Source organism: Malus sylvestris, chromosome 1 (assembly GCF_916048215.2).
Source record: "Malus sylvestris chromosome 1, drMalSylv7.2, whole genome shotgun sequence".
In the NCBI taxonomy this organism is placed as follows: Eukaryota; Viridiplantae; Streptophyta; class Magnoliopsida; order Rosales; family Rosaceae; genus Malus; species Malus sylvestris.
In genome coordinates, this window is record NC_062260.1 from 23,013,992 (window position 1) to 23,041,887 (window position 27,896).

Sequence of the window (27,896 nt, forward strand, 5' to 3'; positions counted from 1 at the left end):
ATGGCGAACTTCACCATTTCCCGCTGCAATTTCCCCTTCATTTTCCTCCTCTCCTCCTTCTATTTCCTAACCCTAACCCTAATTGCAGAACCCATTTCTTCTTCCGGGCCCAAACCTCTAAACAACAGCAGCAATCCCAACTTCGATTCCGAAATTGCCCTCCTCGGTGACGCCGCGCTAGCAGGCGGTGGATCCTATGTCAACCTTACGCGGCCGTCGGTCTCAAGCTCCGGTCTTCTCCTCCGCAGAAAACCCTTTAAATTTCTTGATGGGAATCTCAGCAACCCGACGTCGTTTTCAACCGAATTCGCATTCTCGATGACGCCCGACGGCGGCGACGGCCTCTTGCTCGTCTTTGCTCCCGGAGATTTGGGGTCCAGATTATCGGGTAAGGGCCCGTTCGGGATTAAAGGTGACGATCGATTTCTGGGTATTGAATTTGATACTGAAATGAATGGAGATATGAATGATTTGAATGCTAATCACATAGGGGTAGATGTTGGTAGCTTTGTATCTCTAGCTGTTGGTAATGTTTCTGAATTGAATTTGGTGCTTAATAGTGGAGAAAAGTTGAAATGTTGGATCGATTACGATGCTAGTTCGAAACGATTGGAGATTAGGCTAGGCAAAATGGACGATTCGAGGCCTTATACTCCGATTACGGCATATGGGATAGATATGTCGGGAATGTGGAGAGGTGAGGATGTGTATGTAGGTATTAGCTCCTCGAATTCGAATGGAAATTCGTCACAGATTAGCAGTGTGTATTCATGGAATTTTAGGCTTAGAAATGTTCCCAAGTCAATGCATTCTCTACCGGTGAATCCGAGGGGGTATGTGGATGGACATGGTGAGAGTTTGAGCGTGCAGAAGCGGGGGATTTGCCCATTGACAGTTCTTGCCGGGATGATCTTCGTGACTGGGTGTGGGGCATTGGTGGCATTTGTGATGCTGTTTTTGTGGGCTATTATCATCAGTAGGCACACGGAGTTCCCTGCTGAGTTTTCTCCAAAGCCTGTGGAGTTTAGGTACGAGAAGATCGATGTAGTTGTAGAGAAAGATGCCCATGGTATTAAGTAGTAGTGCGTAATGTCTTCAAGGGCGTGGCCTTTTTTTTCCTGTGAAAGTATGTTGCCAGTGTTGTTTGTAATCTCTAACACGAAAATGTGATGAATTCTGTTGTTTTGGTGTACCCGGCTGTGTTCCCTGCAACGGCTGTGGATCTCAGGTATGTGAAGATCAAAGTAGTTGTAGAGAAAGATGCCGATTGTAATTTCTAACCCGAACTAATGTGATGAATGCTATAGTTCTGGTGTGAATTCTGATGGCAAATTCTAATGCAATTAGGTCTGATGATCACATATGTCGTGTGTATATGTGGATCTGTTTTGTTCATTCATCATGTAGCTCCATTTTGTCTAATTTAGCAAGTGTGAAAAGTTTGCTATTTTAAAGTGTATTACACCTTTTATGTCTATCTATTCATTATATTGATGAGTTTTTTAGATAATGGGGTGTAAATGTGGCTTACGTATCGACCCATTTACGTGTTTCAATGCTCACCATGTCATCAATTGAACGAAAATTCAAATAAATCATTAGACTAAAGGTGTAAATTGCTACAATTTCAAAACCGGGAGCAAAGTGAGAAAATTGAAAACTCGTGGCTCATTTGAAAATCACCTCAAACATGAAGAAGTGAAATGTAGTTACCCTAAATCTTAAATCTATTTTTTCGGCCTACTGTGGAAGGCCTTAGCTGTTGTTTGTCGACGATTCGTTGTTGGGGAAGAAGACATTCTGATTTTTTTCTAGTAAAACCATGGCCAAATTGTATTAGGAGTTTGAGTTCTCTTTAAACAATGTTGTTAATCATGGATTTTGATGTATGACTTGTAAGCTTGTGCAATGGGCTGGAAAAAGCTGGTTCAAACCAGTTTATAACTTTTATATTCCTCTTCCTCGCGTACATTTGTGGATCTGATCCAATGAAATTGGTATGGATAGTGTAACTCTGTAAAACAAATTTTAGACAATCAATACGTTTCTAATTGTGTATTTTACAGTTACTCAATACTACGGTCTGGTTGTATTCCTCTTTATTTAGAAGTGAAAGGTCTTAGGTTTGAATCTTGTGGATGGCGAATTCGATACTAAATTAGGTTGCTCATTGTGTGGCTTAGCCGACCTCCTCATCTCTTAATGTGAAAATATCAATGTACTTGGGAAGAAAAAAATTGTGTTTTTTACATAAATTTTTTAGTAATCTCCTGACCAAGTTCTAAAATATCGATGATATCGGAAATATCGATAGTCTAAAAACACGGAAATTTCGATGGAAATATCAGGATATTATCATATCGATATCAATAAAAATTGAATAAAAACCACAGAAATTATAAGAAAAACTTGGAAATTTTTATTGAAACTTTGCAGGATGTTTATTTAGTCAATTATCTATTAGTTTATCACAAAAAATTGGAAGGAAATGCATTGCATGATGGATTTAACTGATTTAAATTGATTATATAGCGAGCTGGTAAACATTGTGAGTGTGGAAAATATGTAGTAATTAATGAAAGAAGTTTAAACACACTATAACCATTTATATATAATGAATTAGTACAATATTTTATACTTTATACATTGCATGGTAAGATATATGAGTGACTTAGTACCACATAGAGTTCCTATGAGGTTCAAAATTTTCACTATCTTCATCATTTCTATGTGTAGAGTAAGTGTATTGTGAAGAGTAGTCATCAAATGATAAATCCCCAAAATTGATAAGGACATCCAATTGGACTCAATCCGAAAGTAGCTGATTTTTTGGACATACATCTAAATGCCCCTTTAATCTAATCGAATGTGTCTACATTCTTAATATTCTAGTTACATTTTCGTCTTAATCATCAGTGTGCATTGAGAATGCTCCATCTACATCTCGTTTAGTTGTGTAATCCAAAAAGAAAGTGACGTCTACGTCTCATCTAGTCAATTTTAATGGATACATTAATATGAGTGGCATTTGCAGTATGTTTCACCATGTCATAAATGTGGCTTACGTATCGACCCATTTACGTGTTTCAATGCTCACCATGTCATCAATTGAACGAAAATTCAAATAAATCATTAGACTAAAGGTGTAAATTGCTACAATTTCAAAACCGGGAGCAAAGTGAGAAAATTGAAAACTCGTGGCTCATTTGAAAATCACCTCAAACATGAAGAAGTGAAATGTAGTTACCCTAAATCTTAAATCTATTTTTTCGGCCTACTGTGGAAGGTCTTAGCTGTTGTTTGTCGACGATTCGTTGTTGGGGAAGAAGACATTCTGAATTTTTTCTAGTAAAACCATGGCCAAATTGTATTAGGAGTTTGAGTTATCTTTAAACAATGTTGTTAATCATGGATTTTGATGTATGACTTGTAAGCTTGTGCAATGGGCTGGAAAAGAGCTGGTTCAAACCAGTTTATAACTTTTTTTTTTTTTTTGAGAAACTGGATCCGATTAAACCCAGGGCAAAGATGCCAGAAGAACAACAGAAGCCTACCCAGAGGCAAACAACAGAGGAACCCGGGTAATGCAAGGGGATGAAGGACTCTGACGCAACAAACAAACAACAAGCGTCACCCCTCCCATTACCACAACAACTCAGGGAGGACAAGGAAGTCCATCATTACATAATACATGAATCAAAGAAGATGGAGGCCTATCGACCCAAGTAAAATCGCACATCTCCCTATTTCTTCGCGACGCAAAACAATCTGCCGCCATATTGGCTGATCTTGGAGTCCAAGACCAGCGACAGTCTTGAAAGGAATCTCCAAGCAGTTTACACTTCGTCAACACTGGAAAAGCCTCCCAACTGCCATTTGAAGTCTTACCCTTAAGGCAAGAAATAGAATCCAAGGAATCAGATTCAATCACAACAAAATTGAACCCCATAGCCGCACCCATCTCACAGCCATGACGGATTGCAATCGCCTCTGCCACTGCCGCAGATTGAGCAGCAATGCAACTCCTCCTAGCAGCAATAAAGGTTCCAGAAGAGCCTCCTACCAGTTTATAACTTTTATATTCCTCTTCCTCGCGTACATTTGTGGATCTGATCCAATGAAATTGGTATGGATAGTGTAACTCTGTAAAACAGATTTTAGACAATCAATACGTTTCTAATTGTGTTTTTTACAGCTACTTAGTACTACGGTCTGATTGTATTTTTCTTTATTTAGAAGTGAGAGGTCTTAAGTTTGAATCTTGTGGATGACGAATTATGTGAAAATATGATTGTATTCCTCTTTTTAGTAATCTCCTGACCACCAATTTCGTCACAATTTTATTAATTTAATTATTGCGTAATGCGCATGATCAACTTTTAGTGGCATATGAGTCAATAAAATGCTACATTCACAAGGAAAATTCGTAAATACTTTGAATTTTCATATTTGAGGAAAGTTTAACATGAATCGTAACAAATTCGGAAGCTTCTAACGTACATAGGGCTGGAAAAAAATCCCAAAAATCCCAAACCAAACCGAAAAAATCCCGATCCCAAACCAAAAAAATCCCAAACCAAAAATCCCGAAATTTTCGGTATGTAATCCCGAACCAAACCGATATTTTCGGTACGGGATTCGGTTTTGAATCTCAAATTTTCGGTATTCCCATACCGAACCGAAAATAAATATTATATAATATATATATATTTTTTTTTCTTTTAATTATAAGAGAATTATTTCAACCGTTCATTGTTTTAGATTTAATCTTTGCCGTTCATATGTTTTTAGGTCAGAAACCATTTCACAACCATTTCACAAACTTCACTTTCGTTCTAGCCGACCCGAATCTCTTCTCTCGTCTCTGATCTCTCCCTCATCTAGCCGACGAGCCCTCATCTCATCTCTCTCTCTCTGTGACGAATTCCGGCCAGCCACCGGCCCACCACCACACTTGACGAATTGCAGAGTTCACTACTTCACTTCTTCCTCGTCCTTTCCTTCCACAACCCACGGTCCACCTCAGGCATCCTCTTCCTTCTTCTTCTTCCTCCACCTCAGGTAAAAAAGTTCGTAACTTCCGTGTTTCTTACTTGTAAATTTAAGACTGTTTGGATGTATATGTTGTTCTGTTTGAATTAATGTTTGGGATTTAAGACTGCTTGGTTGAACTTTGAACTCGCTGCTTGCATGCCCTTCGTTTCACGGCGGTCGCGGCGCCCTACCCTCGGCCGGTGGGCATCCCTCCGATCTCACCTTCCTTGCCGGCGGTGGTTGCTGCTGAAAACGACGACCGCCTGTGTTTCCCCTTCTGGGTTTTTCGTCATTTTTCAGAACACTTCGTTTTTTATTAAGCTGTAGGAAATGGTTACGGTTAAGCAGTTTCAAGATGGTAACTTTTTATCACAATGCTCTCCATTTTCTGTGCAAGGTTTATGATTTTTCTTGCTTTTGATTTGATGGGTTTGAATATTTGTGGTTGAATTTTATTGAGTAGTATCTGTTTTTTAGTTATTTTCTTGTTATATTTGTATTGATCGTGTTGTTTTCGATCGATTTATACTATCAGAAGGACTTCAAATTTTGTTGCTTTTATCGTTCCCATGGATTTTTTTCGAGTATTAATGAAGGAATGTTTACAGGTATAAAAATCCCCTTGTACCGCTTCGGTAGCAATTCGATATTGGATGATGGTTGTGCTGGACGCATTTCGTGCGTGCTAGAAGGAGAAGAAGAAGAGAGTGTATTAGATTCTATTGTTCTTGCTCAGGTATGGAGCATTGTGAATTATAATGTTGCTACTTGTAGATTTCTGTCATTGATTTATATGAATTTTCTCGATTTGCAGTGGGAAGATCGAATGTGGAAATATGGGTTTTTAATCATACTGCAAATACAATTCCATCTTGCTTCTCTTTTGTAATGCTATCTCTGTATTGCACATTCTTTTTGTGCAGGAAGTGATGCAATTCTTTTAGGTGCAGAGACCCTGCGCGGTTTGTACCCTGTTGAGACGATCTCCATTGTTGGAAAGATTTGCCCAATATTTTTTTTATTTGGTTGAATAAAAGTTAAGCCCATATGTGGGGGCTGTTACATTCAGTGGGCAGGCCCAATATTAGGTTTTTGTCCAATTGGACCAATATTAGCTTTTTTTTGTCCAAAAGCCCAAAAGCCCAAAATTATTTTTGGGATTCCCGATTTGTCCCGAAATCCCGAAACTATTTCGGGATTCCCGAAAATTGGGATTCCCGAAAATTTGGTTTGGGATCGGTATTGAAATTGGGATTCCCGAAAATTTCGGTATGGGAATCGGGACAAGGGTTTCGGTATGGGATCCCATACCGAACCACCCCTAAACGTACACACGGAATAAAAACTAACAATTAGAAATATATTGGCACTCTGGATTATAAAAGCACATTTTGGTACTTTATTGCACCTAAAAAGCGATTTAGACAGAGGCTGGGCATCTTTATTAGGGCCTAAGAGTTCAAAAAACCTCTAGGGCGCAATTAGGCTGCCATCTAAACGGTCTAGGCAGCTCTAGACGGTTTCTTATAAAATAACTCTCAATACATATTTCATTTTATGTATTCAATCAATTGTAGTCACTTATTTATATATTTTTATTGTTATATAATAATAAATATAATTGAACAAAAAAAAAAAAAAAAACCCGCCAAGACCGTAGGCCTTCCCGACTAACTCCTAGCACTTTTTAGAGTCTTTTTTTTTTGGGAGAATCACCTACAAGTACTTTACGTAAAACACTTAAATTCTTAATATAAAAGATTATCATCCTTTTAATAAGAAGGAGAAAAAGTGCTCCCTATATAAGCATTATCCAATTTACTCCTAAGAGCATCTCGAATGGAAATGTCAAAATCCTAAATGGAATGCCACTGTGCATATTTGATATCAAAAGTCTTTCCAACCGAAGTGTTATTTGATTGGATTTGAAGGCTTAGTGATTTGATGTCAAATTTAACATCAATGTCAAATTTATTTTTAATTTATTTTAATAATTGGTCCCTTATTCCACTAATATTTCAATCAATAAAAATTTTGTTTCAATATTTTTTTAATAATTACAATCATTTAAAACTCTATTTAAATAATAAAATAACATTTGACAATTCGGTTGCAGAAGTATAAAATTTGACATAAGACTTCAAATTTTCACATCAATCATTAATTGTAATTTGACATTCTCTTTGAAGATGGTCTAAGTGCACTTAATGATTGATGCGAATGACATAAAGTTTCGAAAGCTTTAGAGGAACATACATCATAATTTCTAATAGTTTACAGGACCAGAACCGCAAAAACCAGAGCCTTTGAAAACAATGGAATCACTTTATCAATCACCAAAACCCTAAACAAATGGAAATTAAAAGCAGCCTCACCTCAAAGCATCCAAATTTTAGTGGAAAGCACATAAAGATCGATGCATATTATTTTCTTCTGTACGTTAAGCAACGGTCGTAGTGGGATTCTGAATGTCTGAGTGCGACCCCTCTTTTCTTTCCCTTCGATTGTCCAATGTTTTGCAACTTCTGAGAAATCATGATTGTTGATCCGGAATTTTCAGTAAAAAAAAAGAGACTATTTTTAAGAAAGAAAAGCCCACTATTAATATTCGACTTGAATTCTCTCGTCTCCCGACTCTTCTTTTAATCTAATGCCGTTTAAAAGAAATTTAATAACTTGGAATTATGCCACATATTTAACGAAATTTTTTTTTTAAGAAAACTAACGAAAAGTTAAAAAAAAATCTCTTTTAATGAAAAGTCATTTGTAAAGGTATAATGAATAATATCAGTTAAAGGTAAAAATGTGATTTTTCGTTAAAGTGAACAATACCGGAGTGTCCTTTTTTTTATTGCTTTTGTTCAACAATCCTTCCCCTTCTATCCCCCAATTAACATCACCATTTACCCTTCTCCTCTCCCACACGCCAACCGTGCCTTCTTCTCTCCGTGGGTGTTGAAGAGGTTCAAGCATTTGATGGAAAATTTTGTGTGCATGGTTTGTTGATTCAATTGTGTTTTAACAAGAAATTAAATAAAAAAAACTTATATAAGGCTCGTTAAATACGTGGCACAACTCTAACCCATCAGATTCTTTTTGAATGGTCTAAATTAAAAGAAGGGGATGAGAGGGGAGAGAAATTACTTTAGTCATGCAATCATTATCCATGGTTATATGGAGTCCTTTTTTTATGATCACCAAATGATACATACCGAAGTAGCAAAAAAAAAAAATTATGTCTGTGCAATTTAGTACTTTTCCAAAATTTACCCATTTTTTTCTCTTTTAATAGCTAACCATCTAACTTACTAACTCTACTAAAAAAAATTCAATAGGATGCGTAGAATTTAATAATAACAAATATATTTTAATTTGTGGAATATATCATTCTTTTTTTTTTTTTTTTGTGGAATATCATTAATCATAGTGAATATAAAGTGTAGACTTTATCCAACGAAGTGGAGAGAAAAATGGATAAATTCATAGTGGATAGTGTTATTCAGATTCATTTTTTATCTCTCATACACTCTTATTAATTTTTTATCGTTGATCTTCTTCAATTCATTTGATCATACGATTGAAAATTGAAAGGGGTGTGTAAGAAGTAAAAATGAGTGTGTGGATATCACTATCTATTCATAATACTAGGATTTGTTTGAAAGTGCTTTTAAAATTACTGAAAACACTTTTTGTAAAAATATTTTTGAAACCAATCTTTAATAAAAATTCAAGTGGATCTTAAAGTAGCACTACAAGTGCTTCTTGCAAATGAATTCTATAGAAATGTGGTTAGAATAGTGAAACTTCATTTCATACTTCTTTTATTTTTATCCTTTACTTCTCTTTAATTTATTAAAACTTTAAGGTTGGGATTATTTTTTTGGAAGTGCATGAAGAGGAATGGTTGTGATTTTTATGTTCTCGTCTCTTCATTTCAAATTCTTTTTTAGTCTATCAATAATGTTAGAAGATTCTTTAGTTACGACACTTCATTAGAAGATTCTTTAATTACGACACTTCATAGTTTTTAATGTGAGAAATGCTAAGGAGACTATCTCAAAGTATGACTCTTCATGGAATCTCTACAACCTCATGTTTTTTACATAATATTTCATAACGTTAACACCTGTATTATGCCAAAGACATAAAATGACAAATAATCTATTAAAAGTCATACTTTTAAGAGAGTCTCTTTAGTATTTCTCTTCTAATGTTTGAAAACATTTTGCGATTTCCACACCTAAACAGTTGAATGATAACGATTTCCAATCATTTCATTGTGAACAAGTTGAAATACCATACTAAACTTGTCAACATTTTAAAAGAGATGGTTGGGTTGGTAGCCATCAATTCAAGATATATTAGGAAAAAGGAAATAAAAATCTTAGAGAGATTCTTCCTAAAGGGACCTCCGATTATTTGGAATAAACTAATAAATGTAAATGCCGATGCTTTACAATGTTTTTTTTTTTTTTTTGAAAGGACGGATTGATGCCTTTGTCACGATAATCTAGCTTTTTGGAGTCCAAGGACTCAGAGAGGTAATTGAGCCTTATTCTGACCACTATCGTGTAATTTACAACTGTCAGGAACCTAATACAGGATGTGCAATAAGAAATACATGTCCGAAATTTGTCCAAAACTACCATCCCGTGGTAATTGCATATGCTTTGCAATGATAAGTAGCTATAATTTTGTGCATTGCATTAAGCTTTGTTGATTTAAAATCTCTTCTAAGATAAATTCTCTTCTAACAAAGGCATCGAGTGACAAACACATATTGAATTGATGGTGTACTTTTTTAACACATGACAAGTATCTATTGGACATGCGATATCATTAAAACTACACATTGATTGTAAGAAAGTTTTACTCTCTCTCCAACCAAGTGATGATTGAACATTACTAGACCAACTGATCAGAAGTCTCCTTCGAGTTTATAACATACTCTTGATCTCACCCGTCTTAGAAAATAGTATAAAACTAGGTCAAGGCTTACATTCCCCATTATAATGTGTCGGTTTTATTAATAAGCTATCTCTTCATTATTGAAGAATAACTTATATCGAACAAATTTCTCGCCAATATAGTGTATCAATCCAATAATGTAATGTATATTTTGCTCAACATAACATTACAGAAGCGGAATGTCATACGATAAACGCATTTCATATAAGTTGCTCTCAAAATAATTTTGTACAAAACAAATCTTCAACTAAATCTAACGGCTCCAAAAGTCCACGACTGTCGTGGCACTTTCTCATGCGCGCGATCCCAAAGCGGTGGAAAACCAGAACGACACTGCGCGCAACTGTAAATGGTGAGAACGGTCACACACTCCCAGAGAGAAAGCGGGTGGGGAACGAAATCTAACGAACCACCACGCGTCGAGAATTTATAAGATACTTTGGGATGCTCAACGCATCTCACGCGCCTCCGACAAAGCAGCGCCAAACCGATACGAGCGGCGAAGAAATCCGGAGGGAGATACCGAAAGCGAAATTACACAAAAATATTTGGAATTTAATTAAATTTTCGAAAAGAATAATTCGTTGAAAAGATTTGAAATTTAATGAATTTTCTAATTGGGTGCTACCTTTTGCTGGTTGAAGTGGAATTGTACGCTTGAATTCAGCTGGGGCCTATAAAAAGGAGGGATACGCTGGCAGTTACTGATATCTCGGAAGCAAAGGAGGAGGCGGAGCCAGCGGAGCAGGACGGGGAAGAGCAGATAACCATCACCGAGTGGCTCCTGGCGGGGCAAGGACATCATCGAGAGTCGACTATGGATTCTACCAGTGAAGCTCATTCCGGTTCTAGAAAGGTTCATGATGAAGAAAGCACCGAAATCCCAGAAACCGCTCATCAGATTAGCACAGGTTCTGAAATTTTCATTTTTCTTAATATTAATTGTTCATATTTTTTTTTTATGTTTTTGTTATCTGGGTTTGTTTTTTTCTGCATGTTTGATTGTTCTGGTATCACAATTCGACCATTGGATGAAGGAAATTATTTTTTCAATCATTTTCCGAAATCCCGGAAGGAAAATTTTATTTATTCATCTGGGTTTGGTTTTTTCTGGTTTTTTTCTGCAAGTTTGAATTTTTCATGTGGTTGAGGAAATGAATCAATTTTGTTCATAGGGTTCCTAAAAAGTTTCAGTTTTTGGATTCCGGATTGCAGTTCATGAATTTATAGTTTTTCGAATTGTGGTTCTTGGTAATTTAGTGCATTTGTAATGAAGTAATTCTGAATGGTTTCAAATAGCTTTGTGAATTGTGATATTGCTACTGAAATTGCTCTCGTTGTGAGTTCATGTTACCTCTTTGGTTTCCACAGATTCATGGTTTCAAGTGGGATTCGTCCTCACCACCGGTATCAACAGTGCGTATGTTCTGGGATACTCTGGTAATGTCATGATTCCTCTTGGTTGGACCGGCGGTGTGATCGGTTTAATTCTAGCCACTGCAATATCACTCTATGCAAATGCTCTCATTGCCAAGCTTCATGAGTATGGAGGGGTTAGGCACATCAGATACAGAGACCTTGCTGGATTTATATATGGTATGAGCGAAAAGGATAGCAAAAGCGAAAAATTGATCTGATTCGTTTGTTGAATTTACCTTTTCGATTTCTTCTTTCCTGGCTGTATTGTTCCCTGATGGGGCTATTTCATTGCAGGCAAGAAAGCTTACTCTCTGACATGGGGATTGCAATATGTCAATCTCTTCATGATTAACACTGGTTTTATCATCTTGGCTGGTCAGGCACTCAAGGTGAGAGCACATTGCATATTAACTCCGATCCAATGGTACTATGTGCATGTATGAACAGGTTAATGTCTTATTTTTCTAAAACTTGTCGTTCATTTCGAGTGCAGGCTGTGTATGTTCTGTTTAGGGATGACCATACCATGAAGCTACCACATTTTATTGCCATTTCCGGCTTTGTGTGCGCTGTATTTGCCATCAGTATACCGCACTTGTCAGCTCTGAGGATTTGGCTGGGGTTTTCAACGGTCTTCAGCTTGATGTATATTGTTATAGCAATCGTACTGTCACTTAAAGATGGTAAGGATCATCTCACGTTCTTTCTTCCGTACTACTTGAACAAGTGTAGAAATTTTCTGGATGTTTCACGCTTTGAGGTCGATTTGGATGATGCACATGCCATTTTCTTGCTTTAAATGAAGAGCTTTGAACCGTTGGATTTTCATTAACAATAGCTATGTTGTTCTAGGACTTAAAGCACCGTCCAGGGATTATGACATCCCAGGGACTTCAACAAGCAGAATATTTACTACAATCGGAGCGGCTGCTAGCCTTGTTTTTGCATTCAACACGGGAATGCTACCAGAGATACAGGTACCAAAAGCTTCAATCTTTCGAGTTTTTGCAAGAACGCTGACATGAGTAATGGGAAATCTTGCGAAAACCACAATCGCCTGTCTATGGAAGGCTTTCCACACTGAATTTTGTTTTGGCTGTGATTATGTGACAGGCTACAGTGAGGAAGCCAGTGGTTGACAACATGATGAAAGCTCTGTACTTTCAGTTCACAGCCGGTGTTGTGCCGTTGTATGCCGTCTGTTTTATAGGGTATTGGGCATATGGAAATAACACATCATCTTATCTGCTCAACAACGTCAACGGACCGGTCTGGGTGAAGGCGATGGCCAATTTTGCTGCCTTCCTGCAAACAGTCATTGCCCTGCATGTAAACCTTCTTCCTTCTGACCCCCTCTCTTTCACTTTCCGTAAATGCACTAACCCAACAAGCTTTTTTTTCACCGCTGCTTGCAGATATTTGCAAGTCCAATGTACGAATATCTGGACACAAAGTTCGGCATCAAAGGAAGTCCACTGAAAATTCAGAACTTGACATTCAGAATCACCGTTCGAGGCGGCTACTTGGCGATTAACACACTAGTTTCGGCTCTGCTGCCGTTCCTCGGAGATTTCATGAGCCTCACAGGAGCCATAAGCACATTCCCCCTCACGTTTATTCTTGCAAACCACATGTATTTGGTGGCAAAGAAGGAGAAGCTGACTTCTGCACAGAAGTGCTGGCATTGGCTGAATGTTGGCTTCTTCGGCCTTTTGGCTGTTGCAGCTTTGATTTCGGCCTTGAGGCTCATAGCCGTAGATTCCAAAACGTACCATGTATTTGCTGATCTATGAGTAATCTTCTTCCTCCTCCTCCCCCTTTTCTTTCTTTGCCATTTGATCCCACAATTGTATTTAATTTGCTATTGGCATTTAATTATGTCATTTGTTCTTCAAGGATTAAACATTTTATAGCATAGTTAACGAATAAAAATCAATTAGCGGATACATTTGACTAAATTTGAAACGAAACGAAACTACAAGGACGAAAATGTAACAAAAACAATTACGGGGACCGAATTTGGCGTTAAAATGTTGGAAAAGTTAATACCTTCGAGGAAATTACACCGTAAAAATGAATTTTACCCTGAGATGGCCTGACCAGCCAATTAATATCTAAAGCCAAACAGCTTCTGAACAATGAGGAACAAGAACTACTTCAAAAATACAGCATTCAAACAATATCCATCAACCTAATGCTTCAGCCTTCCGAGAAACGAGAGATCCATTTTGGCCGATTCCTAATATCAATTCGACGAATCTTCTGAACATATAACCTGCATCCGTTCAGAAGGAAAAACACAATTAAGTTTCGATATGGAAGCTAAGAGTTCCAACAATCCCAAATACTAAGCTAAGAGTTCCAACAATTCCAATGCAAAATACAGAGGCCAAAAAATAACTTGGCAACAATTTGTTGCTACTTGTAAAAATGCATACTTTTCTAGTAAACCAAAGCTTCTCTTGCTCTGTCGGATTTATTAATGTCGAGTGAAGCCACATTATGGCATATTCATATGTTAACAAAACACTATTGAATCGTCAAATGCATACGACTCCAGCAAACCAGGAGCTATTGGCTCGGGGCTGTGGGGATAAGAATGCTAGAATATAAACATAACCAGAGTTGTTAACAAACCTCACCTGAGCAGAAGTTCAAGACTAAGTTTGTTTGGATAATAATATTATACACTCTGTACTCAGACATAGATATATATCTTACCTCATTTGGAATCATCCAGATATCAATTTTAGAACGATGCAGACAGTATTGAGTAGCACAAGAGGAACTCTCAAGTATTGTGTTGCGTAGATGAGACCTATAATCTGTCCCTTGACTGATTTTGTCCTGCCCCCTGAGAATTCTGAGAGGCTCCATCCCCTAGGCGCAAGGAAGCGGTCTTCATTTAAAATCGCCAGTGCATTTGCAAGAAGCAGAAAGCCTTCAAGTAGTGTACCCAGACCCATTTACCTGAAAAATGAAGCATTTGTCTCATACAACGACGTATGACTTTGATTTTTAGGCATTAATCTCCATTCCTCATCCCCTCTTCAATCTAATACGTAAATGAGAAAAAGGAGACCAGCTAAATAACTCATTATGTGTGTTAACTCAAAAGATATGACAGCGGAAAAGAAAGCACAGAATGCTTCTGAGAAAAAAAAATTAGTTTCATATTTATAACGAAGTTTACATAATCTCAAATCTTATTTCGATTTGTGGCAACTTCAGCACAAACGGTATGACCGTATCCAGAGATGAGTGCTTAAATGCCACTCAGTAGTTGTCTAATCCGTTCTGATGGCTAAAGAAGAGTCTGCATCTATTTGTAGGAGAAAATCCCTCATATCTTACAAAATCGAAGTAGATCTAGACCATGTCGCCAAATCATGCACCAGGAAAGCACTCATTGTGTGCTTTCTCACTTCCGTAAACATAATTTTGGGAAATATATAAAACTTTTACGATGAATGGAACCCTGTATCTAAAATAGTAGATTGACACGAACTCTGCCCTCTGTATTTTAGGAAGATGTCGTCACGATTAACGCAACAACGCAAGGCTGATCATTATCGAACCTTAGATCAATCAGTTATACTATTCTAATTTGTTTAAAAGAGCAAAACTATTTTAAGCTCCAAATCAAATGACCCACAAACAAAACAACCCCTTTTACATAAATTCTAACACTCGCAGAAAAATGAAGACTCCACAGAAACAACAGTAACTAAGAGAGATTACTACTCAAATTACCTCACTTTGAAACAACCCTAAATACCAAACCCAAAAAACGGATGCAAAACCTAGCAACCCAGGAAAAATCGAATCCCCTCAAGCAGTGGGGTAAAACCTCAAAAACCCAATAAAGCCCATGTCAGATTGAAGCTTTAAAATCATAACTTTGAACCCACCAAGCTTCAATGGCACAGGTAATTACAAGAATAACCCAGCTATGGCAAACACGAAAAGTAGGAAGATTTAGCTCGCAAATTATGAATGTGATTCAGAAATTGATACAAATCCAAGTAATAATTTCAGAGATTAAGGAAGAAAATTGAAAACCCTTGTTACTAACCTGAATGCGAGGACCTGATCTCAGGAGAGGAAGAGACTTGGAGGTGGAAAATGCTAAAGCCGAAGGCTTCCAACAACGAAGACTCCAGGAACAAAGTAGAACGTGCCCTTTTGCTTTCTTGCTGGATCATCTCATTTGGGCCTGGTCATAGTGGGCCTTGTAATAATTGTCATAGTTAAAATTTTAAGATGACGGGAGATTTGAGTTAAGCCAGTTTGAATCTCCCATAATCTACATTATGTTGGCAATTTAAAATCTCGTTTCTTATATTGCATTCCTATAATCAGAACCGCAAAAGGGTTGTAACATGCAATGTTTATACAAAAGAAGGACATGCTAAATCTAATTTTCAATTGTCTTCATATATGATACACTTTGTATGTACATTATATAAAGGAAAATGTCATTTGGATGAATATCTCCCTGCTGGTGATGAAGCTGGCTCATTGGTCCTTTCACAAATGCAACCTGGATATGGATTCGCATAAAAGTTCTCCTCCAGTCTAGGCAAAATTCTGGGCACTCTTGGATATGGTGCTCCCATCCGATTTCTGTGTAACCTCTTAACTCGGGACGAGAATGTTTTCCAAGTTATCATACCCTTGTCTAACTTATCGATCAATCTAACAAATCTTTGTCTGCAAGGCAAGTAACATCGAGTGTGTCAGATACGAAACTCCCAATGAAACATGTTACTTACCCCTCTATCTCTCGCCACATCACCATATTACGGAGAGAGATGTTGAGAGGGGGTTATGCAACACGCGACAGGTAAGTTTTTCTCGTTAGATAGAGTGCGAGTAAAGATTGAGCTGAAATTAGTTAGGAAAGAATCGTGCTTACTTGTCGGGGCTGATTGTTTTCCTAAAACCTTCAAATCTTCTGTGGCCTTTGACTGCTTTGGCCATGTTTCCATCATAGGAGTAGATGAAAACATCACTCTCAACTGCTATAATATAATCTAGTGCGGCAAGCTGGTTGAGCTTATCCTTGTAAGGTTGCAACTCCTCTTCGGATGCTAAATTTGAGTGGAAAAATAGATTTGGATACTTGGCTTGCAGTGACGTTAGCCCGTCTTGCCCGTAGACTTCACCTGCAGCTATGTAAATTTTCGTATCCGAAGGAAACCCTATTGCCTCAAGGAAAACAGCAATCTCTCTTGGGGTCATGGGACATTGCCCTTGGTGTCTCTGCACTGTACCATTGATTTTTTTGTGCTTCCAATGTGGCGTCTTCTCCCTTATCATTTCGAGTTCTAAATCTTCTTCTCTAGTGAGATTGTGACTGCAGCCTGTGAAAGAAAGCATGTCCTTTTCATATCTGCGTTTGTAACATTCCGATCACTTGTTAGAAACTTTACTTGGACAACAAGAATATGTTAAATATCCCATTTTTTTAATTAATTAGACAAACCTTAGATGGAGAGCAATGTATTTCCCACCATTGTTCTTTAATCTGTAAATCAAATTCATTGCAAGCTCTTCGATTTCAACTGCGAAGCGCAGTGCCTTATAAAAGGCGCGGCAACGGAGTCTCTGGATCGAGCTATCAACATTATTAGCAAGTCTGGAATCTGTGAAGGTAAATTTGACAACCTTGTGCTTCTTCAATAATGTCGCCATCTGTTGTTTATAGTAACTGGCCTGGTCACAAATTGTTAGACATTGTTAGATTCAAACAATCAAACCTCACTGGTTTTGTCGAAGATGGTACTGACAACGTTGATCATACCCCTGACCAAGATACTGGAGCCTTATGGCGGGGTTTCATGTTTGCAAACTCCGACGGGAGAGACTCTACGATCATGATATCATCTCTCAAAACTTCCATGAAGTTCTTCCAATTGAAAATGTCTTTAAAGTCACTGAGAAGGAAAAAAAAACTCAATTACAATAGCCTAATCTAATTATAAACATACAGTAATCAGTTGGTAAGTTAATTCGAATATATATATATATATATATATTGAAATCTCTAACATAACCTTGGGTCGGTCCAAAAGGATATGTGATCTAAAGAAGGTAGAACAAGAGTGGCATTCATAAGTTTTGCTATGGCAACCATATCACTTATCTGCAATTCCAATTTGTTCATAAGAAGCAATAAGAAAAAGAAATATATACCGAATTGGAAAATCCGAAAACACAAAAGCTTAGCTCGAGTATTAGTGTATACCCCGAGCTTCATTTGATTCAATCCGCCATTGGAACGAACAAGGATGTAGCCATTTGTGGCTGTTTCATTCACTGCAAGAAATGAAACTTGCAGTTTATCTAAAATGTTTCACTGATGGATCACAAAAGCTTACTTGTTGGGGAAGAAAGCTTTCGGGACGTACGAAATTCCTTCTTCGCTCGATTTATACATTGGTAGTAGTTATAACTCTCTGATGGCTTCCAAATATCAAGGGTCTGACTAGCAGAAATCAAATAAAAAATGGGATCACAATTTCTGCAACTTTTTAAAATAAAATGCAGTAAAAGATAACAATCTGACCTCGAACTTATGAGCATTTTAGCCACATTTACCCTGTCACCTAATCTGACCATGTTCTGTTTCAACGTCGTCGTCCCTTCGATCAGTGAAGGTCGAATCAAACTTATTTTCTCCATCACCTTCAACTCTGGAAACGTGTTCAGCAAGGCAAACTTGGCCAACATTGACAGAAAGGCCAAACCCATCAAAACCATTGAAGTCCATTTGCACAATCGCCAGCTCGAGAAATCGGACAACTTTCGCACCCTGCGGCGGAAAAACACGGCATGAGCATTGGCGTCATCGAACTTGGTGGAGGAACCCGGTTGTCCCTCCGTTGCCTCGAAATGCCGCCGCCTCGACCTAGCGCATGAGTTGTGATCACTAGTGGATTTCGACATAGGGGAGGAGGGAAACAGAGGAAAAGCAGAGGAAATGCAGAGCACTGTAAAGAAAGAGAAAGAAAGGGGAAGGGGATTGGGTTGAGGGGGGATAGTGGGAGGGAGTTGCTGCCATGTTTGATTAATTTCTTTTTTGTTTTTATATTTTTTATGGCGTTGGAATATAAGTGGGAGCGAAATATAAGGCGGATGAGGCTCTGTGTTTGTGATTTTTTTTTTTGTCTATATTTATGTAATTCACTAGTTTGTTTAGCAATATGATTATGATAAACTTATTTTAGAGGTGGAGATTTGAGCTTAGTCAATCAATTATAATTACCCTTCAAACTTGTCATATATAAGGTCCAAATACAAAATCTTTAACTTACAAATGAAAGTGAATACTACTGGATTGTCGTATTAGTAAAATTTAAGAAACATCTTTTTCAAACAAAAGAAAAATGAACAAGAATCACGGGGTGACCGAGTGGTTGGAACAAATTTCAGGCTCGTATTCCACACGGTTAGTCTTAGTTTCGATTTTTAGAGGTAATGAATCACACGATGATGGCCAAAGGAAAACTAAAATGCCCATGTGAATCTTTCAAGCATCTAAAAAGATGGACTGTCGTGATTTCGTCACCAGCTATTTTTAGTTTTGAAAAAAAAAAAGGGAAGAAAAATGGAACATAAATTAAGGCAAATCTCATGCAACAAGAGAAATGGCTTTCAGTTTGGGTTGGGCTTGGGATCCAAAATCATTGAATCGGACTCCTACACAAACTTGGGCCTTATGATAATTCAAGAAGAGGCCCACCTGTAAACTCAAACCCTTTTATATAAGTAGTCATCTTCTCCCGCAACCAAACTAGGGTTTTAGTGCTTCTTCTTCGCAGGCGTCTGTGGTTGCTCGCTGTGCTCGCATAAACCCCCAATCGCGAAAATGGTGAAGGGACGCCAAGGAGAGCGAATTAGGTAAACTGATCCATTTCTTCCCCCCAAAAACCCTAATTTCGAAAATGTTAATCCGATTACATGTTTTCAGATTTCTAATCGTTTTCTCACTTTATTTTTCTCGTATCAGACTGTACGTCAGGGGCACCGTCCTCGGATACAAGAGGTAATTGATTTCTATCGAGCTTTTTGTGATTTTTTTTTGCAATTAATTTTCTACTGATTAACTGTAAAATGAAAAGATATATATATATATATATATATATATGTGTGTGTGTGTGTAGGGGTGTGATATCCACACACCTGTTATTACTTCTCTCACAGTCCGGATCGGATGAATTGAAGAAGATCAAAGGACAGAAATTAACGGGTGTGGGAGAAGTAAAAAATGGTGTGTGGATAGCACACCCATATATATATATATTGTTATATATATATATATATATATATATATATATATATATATATATATATTGTGTTTTGAGCTAAATGGAGGCTAGGGTTTTGGGTTGACTATTTTTTTTTTGGGGTTAGGTCTAAGTCGAACCAGTACCCGAACACCTCTCTGATTCAGATCGAGGGAGTGAACACCAAAGAGGAGGTTGCGTGGTATGCCGGGAAGCGGTTGGCCTACATCTACAAGGCCAAGGTGAAGACCAATGGCAGCCACTACCGCTGCATTTGGGGCAAGGTTTCCCGGCCTCATGGTAACAGCGGCGTAGTTCGTGCTAAGTTCACTTCCAATTTGCCCCCCAAGTCCATGGTATTGTGTTGTATTAGAATTATTGTTTGCTGTCTTTCTTTTTGTTGCAATCGGTATTTTATTGAGCTCTTTCGTGTTTCTTTGCAGGGTGCTCGCGTGAGGGTGTTCATGTACCCCAGCAATATCTAAGTTTTTAAGGTACAATTTTTGAGCTTGCTTTGCTTAATTGTCTGCCTACATTGTTATTATGTGTTTCTTGCGCATGGCATGTATGTTTGTCTTCAAAAGTTTTAGCTTATTGTTGTGATCTTCTGTTGTGGATTTTTCTTCTACAATGTGGTTCAATACGCAACTTCAGCTTGTGTCCTTTACCTTCCTTAGACAATCAGGTGTGTGTTTTCGGGGCAATGAGCTTGTGTGGTGTACTGTAGGGAGTGAGTTGTTATCTTGAGGATCGTTTCAAATATTCCAATATAGATTTACAGTTTTAATTGTTATTTATGAACTTGTGGCTATGGTCCCTTCATTTTTACATGGCCCCGAGAGTACTCCCTTCGTATGTTATTTCAGTTGACTCCGAACTTTTGGATTGTTTGCATTCCAAATGTTGACTGATATTTGATACATCGTATAACTATTCAGTTATCTTTTGGGTTTCTTCCATTGGGCTGTTTCACGACATTTTTTTTATGCTCGTGTATTTCTTGTCTCTATGGGATACAAATTCAGTATATGAGCTTATATAGGGATTGCAAATTTATCTCTCCACGATGAAAGTTTTGCTTTGTAATCAGAATTATGCGGGGTGTTTAATCATAATGCTCCATGCTTGTAATTTTAGAGGATGTCAAGAAATTTGATTGGCAGCAATATGTATATCGCTTTTTTGTTTCTCGCTCCCATGTTTTAACATCTTGTAGTCATGATGCATGTTACATCCATCTTCATATGACTATTTGTGCAACTATGTGCTCAGGTCAGCCTGCGGTTCGTATTGCTTCTGTAGCATATTCTTCTTACCCTTGTTCTAAGCTCATGCTCATTTCTTCCTTGCAGTTGCTCAGGACTTCTAGATGATAGAGAACGGACACTTGAAGGGGTCTACTTTCACATGGGTTTTACGAGCGAAGTTAGATGTATTTGGTTGAAGCCGAGTCAGTTTTGTTGTTCAGATGGTAGAACATTGTCTTAATACTCCTTTACTAATTTTAATGCATATTATACCATTTCAATTATGTTTTGAAGATTCATTATTTGAGCGTCTGAAGTTTTGAATGAAGCAAGTCTTGTTGGCTATTTTTCTCAAATTAGATCTGTTTAAAAATATGAATTGGTAACTTGGTATTTTCAAGTTAAGAGGGAACAAATGATACTTAATCTAGACTGGTTGCGACCTAGTCTTCGTTCGTGGTCTCTCTTGTTGAAATTTCGATGTTTCTTTTTTGAGTTTTGTTTGTTTCATTCGGATTGACACTCCGGATCTTTGTGTTTGGAGCCCGCTGTTCGAGAGATCCGGATCACTCAATTCCAATCTTCTATCCCTCTGGTCCACTTCAAAAAGATCCAAAATTTGAACGGTCCTGATCTCTCTCTCTCTCTTCAATGTTGGGGGTCTCTTGGTATGCGGGCTCAGGAAACAGAAATCCGGAGTGGAACTCATTCCGTTTCAATCCCGGTGGGAGTTGTTTTTTTTTTTTTTTTTTTAGTAAACAGAGAATATCATTCCCGGGCCAAGAGGCCAAAGCATACACCGAAAGCCAGACAAGGCAAACACAACCAAACCACAAAGACAGAGCAGAGGGGTACAACAAATAAGACGCAGCAAAAGCAAAGCGTCACCCTCGACACCGCCACAGGGAGAAACTAATGAGGACAAGGTAACCCATCATTGTTAAGGACAAAAACCAAAGAAGATGGGGGCCGGTTGACCCAAACAACATTACACATCTCCAAATTACCAAACGACGCAAGAGAATCCGCCGCCAAATTGGCCGATCTTGGAACCCAAGACCAGCGACAATCCTGGAAAGATTCACCCAAGTCCCAAGCACTTGCCAAGAACGGATAAGCCTCCCAATTGCCATTCAGAAGAGAATTCGAGAGACAAGAGATAGATTCAAGGGAATCAGATTTTAAAATGACCGAACTAATGTTCAGAGAGACCGCTAGCTCACAACCACGGAGCAGAGCTAACGCCTCGGCCATCGCAACGCAAGACGCAAAAATGGGATACCTCACAGCAGCAATAAACTCCCCCCTAGCATCTCGAGCCACAACCGCAGCAAACCCCGCCTTAGACACCCGAGACCAACTAGCGTCCACGTTCAGTTTAACAAAAGGGAAAACTGGAGGAGTCCACCTGCAAGGCTGCCTGACCCGACCATGATCCACCGCCCGCGGGATCTCATGGGCCGAATTGGCATTCAGGAAATCAGCAACAGAAAGCTCAATACCCATAATAATCTTAGAGGGAATGATATGGACCTGATTAAAGACATAATCACAACGAGACTTCCAAATATGCCAACACGTGAAAGCCACATAAGTTAGAACCCACTCTTTACTCGCCGAAGAGCCCAAATTAGAAGTGAAGACATCAAGCAGCCAAGCACCCCAGCTAGATAAGCTCCCACCCTGGATATTGTACTTAAGAGCCCCCACAGACCAAATAGAGAGGACCCAAGGGCAGGAGAGAAAAAGATGCACAATTGATTCCTCCTGACAAAGACAAATTGGGCAGATAGGGGTTGGAGAAGAGCGTCTTCGAAACAGCACAGCCACAGTAGCTAAGGCGTTGTGGAGCGAGCTCCAAAGAAAATTCCTAACCTTGGGTGGCACCCTGATCCTCCAAATTCCCTTCCACAGCAACTCCGGTACAGAGCGAGACCAGGGGGAACGATGATCTCTCAACGAAAGGGAATGCAACTGTAACCATAAATAACCGGACTTGACAGAGTAGTTGCCATTTCTGGTGGACGCCCAAACCAGCCGGTCCTTCATCCGAGGATTTCCAATAGGGGTGTTGCTAATAGCCGCACACTCCCCCGTCGACAGGAAGGGCAGGAGAAACTCAAAGTCCCAGGTCCTGGACGATGGACAAATAATAGAACTTACCCGGGTATTTCTAGTCACTGTAACCTCGCCCATCGGAGAGGGATGTCCCGACGGAAGCGCAGGCAGCCAACGATCCACCCACAGCCGAACTTCCTCCCCACCCATGATCTGCCAGTGAGCACCCTTTAGAATCAACTCCCTTCCCACCAGAAGGCTAGACCAAGCCCAAGAAGCACGTCCACATTTGGATGCGTCAAGAAAGGAACAATTCGGGAAATACCGAGCCTTCATCACTTGAGCCCACAACGAGTCAGGTTCAGCAATCAACCGCCAGCACTGCTTGGCAAGGAGGGCATCATTGAACTCCTGGAAGTTTCTGAAACCCATGCCACCCAGATGCTTTGGTAAACCCAAAGTCTCCATAGAAACCCAATGAATTTTTCGTCTCTCACCAGAGTCACCCCACCAAAATTTAGCAATCAACACATCCAATTCCTTACATAGGGTAGCAGGGAACTTAAAAATGTTCATGGGGTAAGCGGGAATGGCCTGGACAACGGCTTTGATTAGCACCTCATTGCCCGCTCTAGAGAGCATACTTTGCTTCCAACCTTGTAACTTCCCCAAGATCCGGCCCTTAACATAAGCTAAGCCAAGTTTCTTCGACCGACCCCAGAGAGCAGGGACCCCCAGGTAGGAGCCCGGGTTATCCACAACAGGCATTCCTAGAATGTTCCCCAACTCTGCGGATAAAGACGATTGAACGTTGTTCCCAAAGAAAACACTAGATTTCTGCATGTTAATGGCTTGCCCAGAGGCTTTGCAATAATCCTTAAGGAGGGCGACCAAGTTATTGCAATTTTTCCTGTTCGCCTTCAGAAAGATTAATGTATCATCCGCAAAGAAAATGTGAGAAATAACCGGACCAGCCCCACTCAATTTAACCCCATCCAGTTGCCTCCTCTCAACAGCCCCCTGAATCATTCTGGAAAGAACCTCCCCCACCAGAAGAAATAAGTAAGGCGAAAGGGGATCTCCCTGGCGCAGCCCACGAGAATGAGCAAATTTCTCACCAGGTTGCCCATTCAGAAGGACCGCAAAGTTAACTGAAGAAACACAACCCATAATAAGCTTCCTCCATAAACTCCCAAAGCCCATCCTTTCCATTACTGCATCCAGGAAGTCTCATTCCACCCTGTCATAAGCCTTCTGCATATCGAGCTTAATACCAACTTCAAACCGTCTATTAGCTTTTCGAATTTTCAGGAAGTGAAACACCTCATGGGCAATTCCGATATTGTCTTGAATCTGTCTACCTGCAACAAAAGCATTCTGCATAGGGGAAATAATACCAGTCAAGATAGGCTTTAACCTATTTGCCAGAACTTTGGATAAAATCTTATAAGAATAGTTGCAAAGACTAATGGGACGGAACTGCGACACCATCTCAGGATTCTACACCTTCGGAATCAAAACAATGTGGGTGGAGTTTAAATTTCGAGGGCTGTCCTGCCCCATAATCATAGAACGGACCAGATCGTTTACATCCCCAACAATGTTCTCCCAGAAGGTATGATAAAACACCCCTTGAAAACCATCAGGGCCCGGAGCTTTCAGGCCACCCATACATAGAGCCGCCGATTTGATCTCATCTTCCAACACTGGCGCCATAAGCGCAGCATTCATCTCTTCAGTCACCATCGGATTTAAGCATTCAAGAATTGTCCCCCAGTTTCGGTCCCCCTCTGACCTAAAAGAAGTCAAAAAATGCTCCTCCACCAGCCTTCTAACCTGATTGGGGTTTTCCACCCAGTCACCAGTCGAGTTTCTGATTTTAAGCACCTTATTTCTTCTGCGTCGTTGAAGCATGGTCTGATGGAAGAACTTGGTGTTAGCATCTCCCTCTTTTAACCACTTAACCCGAGATCGTTGGTGCCAGAAACTCTCCTCCTGCGCCCATAGAGTGTCAATCAGTTTCGACTTCTCTAAAATCTCCTCTCTCTGCGGACCCCAATTTTTTTGTAACTCCCCTAGTTGTTCCAACAGATGGTCAATCATATAGCTCATCCTCTTAAATTTGTTTCGGCTCCACCGGATAAGCTGAGACCGGCAATCATTAATCTTCTTTTGCCATCTCACCTGGGCACCCCCACCTTCCCGACAATCCCAGCTCCTCCTCACCACTTCTAAGCAGTCCGCTTCCTTAGCCCAGAACGCCTCGAATCGAAACAATTTCCTTCCCCTCCTAGCATTCGGTTCAGTTTGGATAATAATCGGGCAATGGTCCAAACCCAAAACCGTCCCGTGAGTGACCGTCGTATTTGGCCAAACATCCTGCCAATTCCTATTGCAGAGACCCCTGTCCAGCCGTTCTTCCACCAAAGATCCGTTGCGCATGCCCCGCCAAGTAAAAGCTGGACCATTAAAGTCCAGATCCAACAACTCAGAGGAGCTCAAAAAACTTTCAAGGTACCGGGGCCGATTGTAAAGCACCTGAGATCTACCAGCCTTCTCCGAATCCCACAAGAATTCGTTGAAATCTCCTGCACACAACCAAGGCATATCTGAGGGTGAGAAGAGGTACTCATCCAGTTCCAGAATTCCACCTTATCACATCTATAGGGAGTACCATAAACTCCCGTAACTTTCACCCACCTATGAGCTCCCTTGTCCATCACTCTGGCATCAATTATATGCTTAGAGGAAAATAGAATTTCAACGTCCAACGTGTCATCCCACCATAGACTTAACCCTCCCGCTCTCCCAACTGGAGTAACATTGAACCCATTCAAAAAACCCATTCGTCTCTTGACTCCATCAATTATATGATCTTTCATTTTAGTTTTCGCTAGAAAGATCATAGAGGGTCTGCGATTCCTTATTAGCCCATGAAGGGCCCGAACTACCGTGTCTGACCCAAGACCCCGGCAGTTCCAGAATATGTGAATCATGGCGAACGTGCGGCTGTTGTGGACCAGCCGCCACCACCCCGAGCCTCATCGCCCGTTCTCTTCATCAGATTATCCCTAACAGTTTCCGAGACCCCCACCACACATTCCCACAGATTCTGAACCACAACCGGGACATCCCGATTCTCCTCCTCAGCAGCTACAGAATGTTCTATCATTTGGCTTTGTTCTGGGATACTCGAGCCTCCCAAGTATGCCGTCACCCTCCCTATTTGTGCCTTCCCATCCCCCCGACCTTTGGATTTTTTAAGGGGGGACTGAACCATATCAAGACATATGAGGTATCCTCCTCTTTTCATCTGGCTAGCCCCATCCAAATTGGGGTATATGGTCTCCTTTGCCCTTCCTGAAGAACCCACCGCTGTATTCCCCCACTCAACAGCACCCTGCAAGTGGTTCAATCCCTCGTGAGTATCTCCAATTTTATCAGATTGATTATAAGACAACTGCCTAGGGATGCCACAGTTGGAATCAAGCAGGATGGTATCTTGCCCCAAGGACCAGGAAGACTGCCTTTCTTTAGTCGGCACGAGCCACTCTTGTGTGAAATTCCTCATTCCAACCATCATACGTGATCTCCGATGCCACTTCTTCCTTCCAGGTTGGATTGGGATTGGTGTCTCTCCGGATTCCAAGTCCGCCATCTGTCTCCTACTGGCCCCTAGTCCATTTATTTCAATCCCGCCATAGCTTCCCAGTGAAGACCGATGGGGGCTATCTCTCGCAGTCCTAGCCATTCTCCTTTCCCCTAGCCCCAAAAGCCTCGGTCTCTTGATCTCCATCTCATCCCTAATCGGCCCCGCTTTCAACCATTCCCCGTACCCTGCAGTACCTCCCTTATTAGATGCAGAAGAGCACTCAGTATTGGCATGGCCAATACATCCACAACTATAGCAAAAGTCCTGTAAGCGCTCATACCTAAATTCCACCCAAGTATCTTTATTACTTTCTCTTTTCAACCAGCAACCGGAAACTAAAGGATTTGCAGTATTGACATTGACTTTGACCCTCAGAAATCCACGGGCTTTGGCCGGGTTCTCCAACTCCATGAACTCCCCCACCTTCGCCATAAGACGTTTGACATTATCAGTTGTAGTGAGACTTAGAGGAACCCCCCTAATCTGGATCCAAAAGGGAACTACCGCCATCTTGACCTCTTCTAGTGCTAGTTCAGGGGGCCATTTCTTGACAGAGAAGTTTTGCTTCATAACTGCCCACGGAACTTGGGCTAGAATCTTAGTTGCCATATTTTCATCTTGAGCTGTAATGACAAACAGATTATCCCTAACCCATTTAATATCCACCTCCCCAAAATCCTGCCAAGCAGATCGAAGGATATTCCTGATTCCCCATTTGTTTAATTTCCTGGCAACCAGGGCCTCACCCACCAATTTAACACCATGCTCCATTGAAGAGAGATCCATAGAGTGCTCAAGATGGACCACTAACTCCTCAACGTCAGGACGAGCCATTTGTTTCCACTCATTTCCTGTGAATATACCCGAACTCACAGAAGGAAGAAAAGAGTACACAGCGATATCAGTAGCAGAGACTTCCACAGAAACGCACGTTCGTTCAAACACCTCAAATCCTTTTGCATGTTCCTTTGGTAAACTGACCATACTCACAATAAAGATAGCTGTAAGGGCGTACCTACAACTGAGGAAATCTGAGTTAATTGATCTGACAGGGATAAAATCAGAGGTAGGTGTGCTCGCCGCGTCCTCATTAATTGCCAGCATTGGCCAATTTGACCTATCAACTCTGCTTGTGTCGGATTTCCCAGATCTGATAGATGCGCTCACTGCGTCCCCATAAATGGCTAGGGTTGTGCCAGTCCAAACATCTCCCCCTCTTCCCTTAGA

The 27,896-nt window shown here is 40.0% G+C and overlaps 5 protein-coding genes across 6 annotated transcripts; 3 read left to right on the forward strand and 2 right to left on the reverse strand.

Annotated features, from left to right (window-relative positions):
• Positions 1-1,080, forward strand: LOC126614733 (L-type lectin-domain containing receptor kinase VIII.1-like). The gene has a single exon (XM_050282383.1). The coding sequence runs from the start codon at positions 1-3 to the stop codon at positions 1,078-1,080; it is 1,080 nt and encodes a 359-aa protein (XP_050138340.1).
• Positions 1,081-10,375: 9,295 nt separating this feature from the next.
• LOC126621994 (proline transporter 1-like) lies at positions 10,376-13,365 on the forward strand. The gene is made up of 7 exons (XM_050290632.1): positions 10,376-10,913; positions 11,374-11,598; positions 11,716-11,810; positions 11,915-12,104; positions 12,274-12,398; positions 12,535-12,750; positions 12,837-13,365. Exons 1-7 carry the CDS (start codon positions 10,820-10,822, stop codon positions 13,212-13,214), a joined length of 1,323 nt encoding a protein of 440 aa, XP_050146589.1. The 5' UTR covers positions 10,376-10,819; the 3' UTR covers positions 13,215-13,365.
• Positions 13,366-13,413: 48 nt separating this feature from the next.
• Positions 13,414-15,660, reverse strand: LOC126622084 (uncharacterized). 2 transcript variants are annotated; one of them, XM_050290740.1, is made up of 3 exons: positions 15,497-15,660; positions 14,143-14,391; positions 13,414-13,696 (listed from the first exon to the last, which is right to left on the reverse strand). In XM_050290740.1, the coding sequence occupies exon 2, from the start codon at positions 14,385-14,387 to the stop codon at positions 14,154-14,156; it is 234 nt and encodes a 77-aa protein (XP_050146697.1). In that variant the 5' UTR covers positions 14,388-14,391; positions 15,497-15,660; the 3' UTR covers positions 13,414-13,696; positions 14,143-14,153. The 2 variants fall into 2 exon arrangements, with proteins under 2 accessions (XP_050146697.1, XP_050146706.1); XM_050290749.1 differs by lacking the exon at positions 15,497-15,660 and having other exon boundaries at positions 14,143-14,415.
• A 151-nt stretch (positions 15,661-15,811) lies between these two features.
• LOC126621970 (O-fucosyltransferase 28-like) lies at positions 15,812-18,758 on the reverse strand. The gene is made up of 8 exons (XM_050290604.1): positions 17,993-18,758; positions 17,835-17,911; positions 17,672-17,742; positions 17,481-17,569; positions 17,228-17,360; positions 16,910-17,139; positions 16,340-16,816; positions 15,812-16,134 (listed from the first exon to the last, which is right to left on the reverse strand). Exons 1-8 carry the CDS (start codon positions 18,370-18,372, stop codon positions 15,900-15,902), a joined length of 1,692 nt encoding a protein of 563 aa, XP_050146561.1. The 5' UTR covers positions 18,373-18,758; the 3' UTR covers positions 15,812-15,899.
• Positions 18,759-19,180: 422 nt separating this feature from the next.
• On the forward strand, positions 19,181-21,315 carry LOC126622060 (60S ribosomal protein L35a-1). Its single transcript, XM_050290715.1, has 5 exons — positions 19,181-19,326; positions 19,436-19,471; positions 19,840-20,068; positions 20,156-20,206; positions 21,065-21,315. The coding sequence occupies exons 1-4, from the start codon at positions 19,295-19,297 to the stop codon at positions 20,195-20,197; spliced, it is 339 nt and encodes a 112-aa protein (XP_050146672.1). The 5' UTR covers positions 19,181-19,294; the 3' UTR covers positions 20,198-20,206; positions 21,065-21,315.
• The last annotated feature ends 6,581 nt before the right edge of the window (positions 21,316-27,896 follow it).

Excerpts from the sequence above, each read along its gene's own strand:
- LOC126614733 (XM_050282383.1), top strand. The coding sequence starts at position 1 with ATGGCGAACTTCACCATTTCCCGCTGCAATTTCCCCTTCATTTTCCTC.
- LOC126621994 (XM_050290632.1), top strand. The coding sequence starts at position 10,820 with ATGGATTCTACCAGTGAAGCTCATTCCGGTTCTAGAAAGGTTCATGAT. Across the intron at positions 11,811-11,914 it reads TGGCTGGTCAGGCACTCAAG|GCTGTGTATGTTCTGTTTAG; the intron begins GTGAGAGCACAT and ends TTTCGAGTGCAG. Across the intron at positions 12,751-12,836 it reads AAACAGTCATTGCCCTGCAT|ATATTTGCAAGTCCAATGTA; the intron begins GTAAACCTTCTT and ends CGCTGCTTGCAG.
- LOC126622084 (XM_050290740.1), bottom strand. The coding sequence starts at position 14,387 with ATGGGTCTGGGTACACTACTTGAAGGCTTTCTGCTTCTTGCAAATGCA.
- LOC126621970 (XM_050290604.1), bottom strand. The coding sequence starts at position 18,372 with ATGTCGAAATCCACTAGTGATCACAACTCATGCGCTAGGTCGAGGCGG. Across the intron at positions 17,912-17,992 it reads AAAATGCTCATAAGTTCGAG|TCAGACCCTTGATATTTGGA; the intron begins GTCAGATTGTTA and ends GATTTCTGCTAG. Across the intron at positions 17,140-17,227 it reads CTCCAGTATCTTGGTCAGGG|GCCAGTTACTATAAACAACA; the intron begins GTATGATCAACG and ends ATTTGTGACCAG.
- LOC126622060 (XM_050290715.1), top strand. The coding sequence starts at position 19,295 with ATGGTGAAGGGACGCCAAGGAGAGCGAATTAG. Across the intron at positions 19,472-19,839 it reads ACCGTCCTCGGATACAAGAG|GTCTAAGTCGAACCAGTACC; the intron begins GTAATTGATTTC and ends TTTTGGGGTTAG. Across the intron at positions 20,069-20,155 it reads ATTTGCCCCCCAAGTCCATG|GGTGCTCGCGTGAGGGTGTT; the intron begins GTATTGTGTTGT and ends GTTTCTTTGCAG.